Source organism: Macrobrachium nipponense, chromosome 38 (assembly GCF_015104395.2).
Source record: "Macrobrachium nipponense isolate FS-2020 chromosome 38, ASM1510439v2, whole genome shotgun sequence".
NCBI lineage: Eukaryota > Metazoa > Arthropoda > Malacostraca > Decapoda > Palaemonidae > Macrobrachium > Macrobrachium nipponense.
This window is the reverse complement of record NC_061098.1, coordinates 38389042-38399266: the sequence shown is the minus strand read 5'-3', so window position 1 is coordinate 38399266 and position 10225 is coordinate 38389042. Positions and strand designations below refer to the sequence as shown.

The 10225-nt window shown below is 37.4% G+C and overlaps 1 protein-coding gene across 1 annotated transcript in view; it reads right to left on the bottom strand.

Annotated features, from left to right (window-relative positions):
• LOC135209793 (uncharacterized) overlaps window positions 1-10225 on the bottom strand; it is a 128333-nt gene that overhangs the window by 89943 nt on the left and 28165 nt on the right. The window contains exons 6-8 of the mRNA XM_064242571.1: window positions 7576-7772; window positions 7188-7311; window positions 6377-6502 (exon numbers count right to left, since the gene is read on the bottom strand). Of these exons, the coding sequence (XP_064098641.1) occupies window positions 6377-6502; window positions 7188-7311; window positions 7576-7772 (447 nt within the window). The remainder of the gene's footprint in view (window positions 1-6376; window positions 6503-7187; window positions 7312-7575; window positions 7773-10225) is intronic.

The following is a 10225-nucleotide window of genomic DNA, read 5'->3' as shown; positions in this document are numbered from 1 at the left end:
TAACAGGCCTATGAAGTGTTTTGGGGAATTATGAAGTTACAGCAAAAGTAAATATTTGGGTTACAAGATAAAGTGATATTTTTAGTTTTAAAGTCTATTTAAAATACTTGGTGAATTTATTTCATTTTTTCACATTTCGATTTTCTGTGCTTTGCGAAAGTTTTGTTTGTTGAAAGTTGCTTTTTTCACATTTCATGTGTTTACAATCATAATTTTTCACATTTTATCTTCTTCCCAGCTTGTTCCCATTTTTATATGGGGTCGCCGTTTCGGATGAGCCGTTTCCATCTATTTCTATCTTGTGCTTCTGCCTCATCAATTCCCTTCTCATTTAAGTCTCCTCTCACACAGTCCTTCCATCTCTTTCTTGGTCTCCCTCTTTTTCTTCTTCCTTGCACCTCCACCCCCATAGTATGTCTCCCAGCGTGGTCCTCATCTCTCCTCAACAGGTGTCCATACCATCTCAGCCTCCCTCCTGCACTTTCTTTGATACTTCCACCACCTTAGTTGACCCCCTTATGTAGTCATTTCTGATCCTATCCACTCTTGTTACCCCAGACATCCACCTAAGCATTCTCATTTCTGCCACATCCATCTTCTTCTGCTCTGCTTTTCTCATGCTTGCTGTTTCCGTACCATACAGCATTGCTGTTCTTACCACCGTCTTGTGAAATTTTCCTTTTAACCTAAGTGGCACTCTTTGTCACAAAGAACTCCCGAGGCCGCTCTCCAGTTGTTCCAGCCTGCCTGTACCCAATGTTTTACTTCTTCTTCCATACTTCCTCCAGCGTTAACAAAAGATCCCAAATACTTAAACTTATCAACTCTCCTTATTTGCTCTCCACCAAGCTGAATACTTTCTCTATCATCCCCCTCAGTGGTGGTACACATATATTCTGTCTTGGATCTACTTATTCTCATTCCTCTGTCCTCCAGTACTTGTCTCCATCTTTCCAATATCACTTCCAGATCTTCCCTGCTCTGTGCACACAGAACAATATCATCCGCATACAATATGTTCCATGGTACTGTCTCCCTTACTTACCTCTATTATAACATCCATCACTATGTTAAAGATAAATGGGCTCAGAGCCGACCCCTGGTGTAAATCCTACTCTCACCTCAAAACCTTCTGTCTCCCCAACACTGCTCCTCACTCTGGTAAATACATTCCGGTACATCTCTTGTATCAATCGCACATACTTCTCTGGCACCATCTTCTCCCTCAGGCTCCTCCATACCTCTTGTCTCGGGACTCGGTCATAAGCCTTTTCAAGGTCAATGAATACCATATGTAGGTCCCTTTGTCTTTCCCCGAATTTCTCCATTATTTGCCTCAGACAAAATATACCATCTGTTGTTCCCCTTCCCTTCATAAATCCCATCTGCTCTTTACCTATTTGTACTTCTTCTCTCAGTCTAGCATCTATCATCCTTTCCAGTATCTTCAAAGTGTGGGACATCAATTTAATGCCCTATAATTACCACACTCTTGGACATCGCCTTTCCCTTTAAAAATTGGGATCAATATACTCCCACGCCACTCATTTGGTATCTTTTCCTGTGCCAAAATTTGATGCATTTACACATTTTGTGTTCTCATGTTTGATTAACTTCCTTAAGTGTTTCTTAATGATTTAGTATTGCATACTTGGTTCAATTTTACACTTTAATAATTGTGGTAATTTTCATTTGCTTAAATTTTCTTTTCAAACCTTAAATTTTTCTTAATAGTTTACATTTTTCTTGATTGATTTAATTTCTTGATAAATTTATCTTTTTGGTTTAATTCAAGAATTAATTAAATATTGTGTTGTTCTTAAGTAATAGTAAAATTTGCTACACAGTAATTCTGTGACTTCTACTTAAAAATGTTGAATTTATAAATATATTTTTGTATTCAAAGTTTTTATAACAGTGTGTCTTTTATTGGCCACCAGTGATAGGAATAAGTCTGTGTACATGCCAGAGTGATAGATTGTGCTGTTTCTTCAATTTTCTTGAAGTGATTCAAGACAGGGGAGACAGATAAAGGTATTTGACGGAGTGATGCCCTTTAAGTAGTTTAAGCTTATATGAATACCTCACACTTGTTTTGATAATCTTAGTCTGTTTTGATAAAATCAGTCTGATTTCTCGCTTATTTAATAAGCTTTTTGGGAATCACTGTTGCCTTCAGTGTACTCAGTCGTATTTTATCTGATATGAAAGTTAAGTATCTGGCTTCCGTGACGTAACTTTGAATTCTATGATTGATAACTGTAATGACCAGATATTGGGAACCCTTCGACACAATACACACACAAAACATACATACATACATACTATATATATATATATATATATATATATATATATATAATATATATATATATATATATATGTAGTATATATATGTATGTGTATATATATGTATATATATATATATATATGTATGTATATGTATGTATGTATGTATGTATGTATGTATGTATGTATATATATATATATATATATATATATATATATATATATATATATATATACACATATACAAATATGTATAAAACACGACTCTTGTCACCACTTACCAAGAAACCAGTCCAGTATTTGATCTTTGGCAGTTGAAGTTCCTGTAGTAGCTGTTCTTCAACATGAGTGAGTTCCTTTTACCCTTGTTCGCCTTTGAACTCCAGCGGATTCAGTCATTACTGATCCTCAGATTTCCGTTGGTGCTTTTCCGAGTTCGATGGGCAATGTAATAGTGATTTTGTATTCTTCTCTCGCGGTTATTGTTATTCAGGTAAAATTCGTGTGACTTTTGCAATGCCCTCTTACATTCCTTCCATTTGAAGTTTGTGTATTTTATTTCTAAATACAGGAAAATGAAAAAAAAAATTATGTTAGCATAATATCTTTGCATTTTACGGATATATCACAGGACATGAAATGACTAAGTTGGGCTCTTGGTTTCGTGGTCTTTCCGGGTTATTGGCCTTCAGCTACTAGGCTATGAAAATGTTAGTTCAAAAGGCTGGACTTTCCTTTACTGCTCTCATGATAACAACCAGTACAAGGTGTTCTCCTGATGCATTATATAGTTTGTCTGAACTTACGACTTTAACATTTATCATTAATTATTGTTTTATAAGAAGGCGTGAACTCTCCCACTCCCCCACTCTCTCTCTCTCTCTCTCTCTCTCTCTGTAACTGGCACATTTTTTTATTATTAGCTTTCCTCCCCCTTCCCCCTTCACCACTACCCCTTTTTCTTTTACGCTCTTGAGATAGGGAACTTTCTGTCTGCCTCCCTCCTTACATGCACAAGAGAATCTTCTAAAGCTGCAATAACACTTACCCATAAAAACGGCTATTGGCGAAAGACAACGGAAGGTTGACATAATTTGGAGATCTGTTTCAGAATGTAAATGAAGCCTCATCATTCAGATGCGGAAGGAGCTGAATTAAATGTGAGATTCGTATCGATCGCCATATCCTTGGTCTAATTAGAAATGATATTTTATTATCAATATAATTTTCAGGAATGCTATCCCATGCAATGTCCTGTTTTCCTCTGAGTAACTAGAATAAACATAGTAAGGATTTTCTCTGGGCATTTGGCGGAGTTTTCCACAATAGTCTTATTCCTTTGGGTCTCTATCCAGGTCTGCATTGTAGCTTGATGTCTTGTGACAGAGTGTAAAAATATAGTCGTTCCGAAACTCTACTAAAAAGAAGAGTGAAAGAAATAAAGTTCTGTTGGGTTCCTTCCCATGTTGGGATGGCTGGGAGTGAGAAAGCTGACCAACTTGCAAAGTCTGCGGTCAGCTCCCCAGAACCCACAAGATGCCTACTACCATATCGGGATTTGTATCCTCTAGTAGGTCAGAGAATTAAAAAATGTTGACAGTCCCCCAATGGGAGGATATTTTAACTAATAAAAAAATGCGTAGTATCACGTCATCGGTGTCTCCTTGGTCATATCTGTATATGCCAAGGAGACAAGAAACGATGTTGTGCAGAGTGAGGATTGGACATACAAGACTCAACTATGGGTTCTTGATGTCTCGTGAAAATCCACCATTTTGCGAGAACTGTACTGTGCCATTGACTGTGAGACATTTGCTGGTGAATGTCCCAGACTTGGGAATTTGAGACATAGGTTCCTGTCTTGGGTATGTGATAGATTAGTAATTTTATCCTATCTACAATCATAATCAATCAATCAAGAAACTTTCTCTGGGTCATTTTTCAATAATGATTACAAAAGGCAAAAATATTCAACTTGGACAGTGTGAGGTTCCCTGATTCTCTTGCAAACTTTAATAGGTCGGCTCATACTTATTTTCCTTTTTGTGCAAGACAAACCATCCCTACAGTTGACATCATCGCGAACACAATTGCAAAGAATGATCGTGGAGTTGTTCATCCTGAAAAATGCTGCAGTCATCAGGTCATATTTTCACTTGTAGGAAAGAATAGACACTATTTGTTACACATTCCCACAGGCCGTAAAACTACTGCTTCAATAATCTTAGAGTACACAAAATGTATGCAGTCAGTGAACATGATTCTTTTCAAGGCAATCTAGATGAGCTTTTTATGTCCACATATATAACTGTATCGTCAGTTCTACAGATTATATGGAAATTTTCCTTCGTTGGCAAAAGGTTGAAATAAAATTCAGTATCAGGACTAAGAATATGGATTTACTTCACAGAAAGACACTTGACTGAATCAGGTAAATAAGTATCTAAGGATAACGAAAATGACTGTAATGAATGTCATCATAACATGAGAAAGAAAATCCTCAACATCGCCACAAGCCGTTTCTTGTGACGAAGGAAAACGGCTTCTGTCAAAGGTGCACTGAGGACTGCTTCCTTCCGTTCTCTCAGAGGGTTCTCGTTCAGGAAATGCGATCCAACTGAGTGGTGAGATCCCTGGAGAAACGAGGCTCCGTCTCTGATTCATGGCTGCTGGTACTCCCCGGTGGTCGACAGAATCCTTCTCAGTCCTAGTCAGTCTGTTTATCTAGTTTCATTTTGTAGACAAACTTCCAAAAGAAGGACCCAGTGATTTAAGAGCAGATAAACAGGGAGGATGCCCCTCTGGAGTCTTCATTTACATTCAAACTTTCAAAAGTCTTTAAGTAAATAAAGCTAATAAACAAGAGCTTCAATTCAGGCAATATAATGTCATTTTCAGTCAGCAAATTATGAGTGAAAACTGCCAAGAAAAAGGTTCTCATTACAAATTTGATTACCATAAGGAGAGCGGTCCTTTTGAGCCCTTCTTACCAAAGCGGTCATTTATTGATCATAAATCATTTCTCCACAATCTGAGTAAAATTTTCTATAAAAAAACTAGTGATTTTTTCAAATAGTACTGACTTTCATAGAAGCATATACCTTTTATTTAGAAAATGGTTTCTTACGATAAAAAAAAACTATCGCAGTTGGATAATTGTTTCTGAAACAGGACATACTACACAAACCAGACACCTCCAACTTTCTCCCACGAGTGACGTTATGCGTCTGTTCCTGACTGCTGAATCATCTGCGGATGACAAAGCCGTAAAGCCTGTTTTCACTGACGTGAAATGAACTTCCTCTGAAGTGTTCTGCCGTTGGTACTACATCATCGGTGGAGCTGGGGTTGTTGATGGTGGACATTGCAAACTGTTTCACCTGCAATGCAAGTTGATAGTTAGCTTCTCTGGGATAGAACAGAGCCAGTCAACCAGGAAATAATAAAAAAAAAGAATAATGAGATTCTGGAATGAAAGAACAGAATGGGACATTTCCTCTTTCTCTCTTCCCTTAGAATCCTGTCCGTCTGGCTCATGAGAATGAGATTGCCAGTTGGCTGTATGATGCTTCACATTTTTCCAGTCCGTATATTGCTCATGCTGATCAGTCCTACCTTACTTGAGCATTGGTACTTGATCCTTTAAACAAAACGCAGTTATAATCACATTCAAACATTATAGCTCTGCTTTCGAAAATGCAACGCATGAGTGAGATTGCTAGCCATACGCCCTTTTCTTGACCCCAGCATTCACTTGTACCCATTTTCAGCTGAGTTGACTGATGTGTGATAGGTAGGTAACAAACTATGAACCCAACTGACATTTAAAAAGACCTATACCACTTAGTTATTGTGTGAGTTAACTGGGACATCATCCGGTTCACATTTGCTTTTTTGTGGAATGTATCTTGACCTGCCAACCACCAGTCCACCAAGAGCATCTATTGCTATTCTAAGAAACGGCGTGGTTGGGGGAGGTGGGGAGAGGGGAGGCTGGGGGGGGGGGGCAGCAACCTCAAGAAATGCTCTGAGACCGGAAGGCTGTAGTACCATTCTTCCCCTGTCCCTTCGCTCAAGAAATCCTTACCTTCAGTCGGTCCTGCATTTCTCTTCTTCCAGAAGAACCTGCATCCAAAGAAAGTTCCCAGAATGACCACAGAGGTTGCTACGACTGCTATGGCGATGAGGAATGTGGCTGGCGGAGGGGCTGCATCTGAAAGGCCAGTGTCTATCAGTGTATGACGGTACACTAGTATTGTGTCATCCTGAGCGTTCACACTCCAACAAAGAAACTAACTGACAGACTCACACATTCTCGGCCTCACCTCGTCAAAGAGGCTCACTCCACGTTATTTTATTATCCTGGATAGTATCAACGATCATGCTTTGGCTCTGCAGCAGTCACTCAGCGTAGCTGCCTCTAAAGTACCACTCCAAAACTTCTGACTGAAGTCAGAGTTATAGTTCCTTGGATGCTTAGGCTGTAATGTCCCTCAGCCTCCTGAGATCAACTTTAAAAGTCCATTGAATTTCAACTGTTCTTTTTCCATTCATTTAAGATTTACACAATGAAAATAAATGTTTACAATCGTATTATCAGTTGTAATGAATCGCACAGTGGGTTCAACCAAAAATAAGGTCAAAATAAGAGGAAAGGGGTAAAATGCTCGTCTCCTTGTGATGGTTTTTTAAAGTTGTGTGACTCAAGCATTGATGCGTTCTTTTTATGAGAAGTCATTTACACCTTCAGTTTCCGTGAAACTTTATAGGAAGGTGAGAAATTGAGATTACTAACGAATAACTTCGGAGTAGTAAATTACATTAAGTAAATATATCTGCTATTGTAAAAATACTATACTGTATTGATATGAACACGCAAAACACGCTCAGACACACACCTGTTGACTTCAAAGGAACGGGGAACACTTGGAAGTGAATTTCGCCGTCGCTTTTCATCTGCAACCGCCTTCCGTTCAGGCTTTTGTTATATACAGGGTGAACATCATTTCCATAAAGGATCCGCTGAAAAACGAAAATCCAATGAACATCATATACCTCCTATAGCGTGTTTATCGCCAACGGAAAAGAACAAAAAAGAAACTTTTTATGGATTTTATGTGCTCCAATTCCTGAATGTGAAGGGAAAACGAAACTCACGTAGAACTTAAACTTGTCTAATAATAACGTTAACTATATCAGGGAGTGAAAAATTAACTTATTCTAGTGCATCATCTTATCAAATAAATTTTTCAGATGAACTATATATACCAATAATGACAAACATACCACTTTATTTATGCAGATAATTGACCAATCTTTTGATGCATTTATGTTGAGATGTCGGTGTTTTTCCAGCTCGTGGAACAAGCTGAGTTCAGTTCCGACTTCTCGGCCAAGTTTGTTCCAGAGAGCCACCCACACTTCGTCTTCCTCGGGAAGGTCAAGAAGGACTTCTTCCCCAGGAGTGGCGTTTTGCAGCTCATCTGAAGAGGAAAATATAGACTACGTGGTTGTAGACTAATGAAGGGAGTGCTTATCAAACCCTTATGTAACAGAAGACCAGACTTAAATCTTGTTAAAAGGAGGGGCCAAATGGCATCTACTTCTCCACTGAAGGGGGAGAAATAAGTCCTTTTGGTGACTGATCAATAATATGAAGTCGGGTGGATAGAAATAAAAATCTTATATGCTAAGAACATCGTTTTGGTAGCTTTTGCATGTGTGTATATATATATATATATATATATATATATATATATATATATATATATATATATATATATATATTAACAGCGAAGGCATCGCCCCCCCTGTATTTAATATTTGGTATGCATTTAGCCATAGCGTAAGGTGAACTGGTTACACTCAGTCCCTCCCCTCTCTCTCTCTCTCTCTCTCTCTCTCTCTCTCTCTCTCTCTCTCTCTCTCTCCATTATCTAAGGTCATCAAATCAGAGTCGGATCTACAAAAATATATATGTTTATTTAAAAACAAAGTACTAGTTGAATAATTCAAATTCTTACGGGATAATTAACTGAATGATAATGGTTCAAGTCTCACAGACAAGCCCCCGGTATTTATATAGTCTTTAATTAGTAATTAGTCACACCAATTATCTCTTCTCTAAAATATTATAGTTCCCTCCACTAGGACACTTAGCCCCCTCACCAGGACACTCGGTCCCCTCACTAGATCAGCCTGTTTAAAAGACAGGAGAACATACTAGTGAGCACACACAATTGTAAAGACAAAGTCAAAAGATTAAATGAAATAGAACATCTTTACAAGATATCAAAACAAGCCATACCTTTGGCTTAATTATAATAACTCACCCATTGCTGCTTGGAATGTCAACACTGAAACAAATATAACTTTCGCAGAGCTATCCCAGCATTCTGCCTTTTCTCCCGTAGCTGTCTCCCTAGTTCTTGGCTAAACCATGCCATTAAGAATGGACATAGTTCGTACAGGTACACATGAATTCACACTCTTCTTCAACGCCCCAAATAACTGGTCACAGCCAGTTTTCAAAGGCACCTTGAACAAGCCCTCACAAACTCACATACCCACAGAACGAACATTAACCTACTTAAGTAAGCATCTTAGTGTCACACCATCCAGAAAAGATTTATCAGCCTTCTCTAGGTTGTCGCTCGGACTCTGTCTCCATGGGAAGTTAAAAATGATGAATCTATAAATTCCTCCTTTTTACATACATATATATTACTACTTTCAAAACCCATATATCCCCTCTCTGACTGTATAAAATATTATGTCTAGAATTTTACAACATTTTTACAGATTCCTTAGCTAGGATATTTTAAAATGTGTGTTCAGATTTCGTATAACATAATTTAAAAAGAATATATAATGTAGTAAAGAAAGAAAGAGATTATCTTTGTTCCTTCAAAACTGGAATTGTTTCCCTATTATGTCAACGCCTTGCGATAAGAGAACCCGAAGCTTCTGCTTTGCTTTCCTAATCTGTCAACACATTTGATTAGAGACCTTGAGGTCTTCCTTGTGTTTTGGGAATTCTGTCATCATATCTGATAGGGACTTTTGCTTCGGTCAAATATGTGTCTTTTTTGAACTGGTACGTATATGAATGTATACTCGTTTTGTACGCGTTCGTCTTTGCCGAATACCATGTGCAGATTTCACAGTTTGTCTGTAAAGTTACGTCAATTTTCGAAGTTTCTGGAAGCATTGTATCATCTTCCTCATTGCCCAAAACGTTTTGTGCCAGATCCACTGCCCAGCTCTTGTGTGAATTGAAAGATTTCATTCGGGCTTAAATCCTCAAAGCGTTCAGATCTTTCTCTCTCTCTCTCTCTCTCTCTCTCTCTCGACATACTTGAGATTATATTAACGTAACGTAATTGGTCACTCGTAACTCGTAGATTTAAGATTTGATATTTCTTAGAGTTTATTTAGTATTATTTAGTGCTTTTTGTGGAATCTGAACAAACATTGTGTGTGTATCAGCACCTGTTTTTGTGAATTTTTTTTAACAAGCTGCAGCAAGGTAAAGTGTTATATTTTTTATTAGTTGCAACTAATAACTAATAATTATTGGTTATGATGGTTAGGTAAAAACTAATAACTAATAGTTACAATGGTTTGAGTGAAAAGATTTACATTTTTACACATTGCAAATTTTTGTGTTTGTGTTTGTTTCATTTAAAGTGCATTTATCCATTTTCTTATTGGAAGTGTGTCTTTTCATTTTATATTCTGTGTGATTAATAATTTTAGCAATTTTGGTATTTTCCACATTTTTCTGTGTTTCCCTTTGCATTCTCAATTTAATTAACTTAGGTATTTTCATTCATTAATCATTGCACACTTAATTGAATTTAACACTTATGAATTAATTACATTTACTTAGAAGTCTTTCCAAGTTTCATTATTGTTTAGCACTTGTGAATTAATT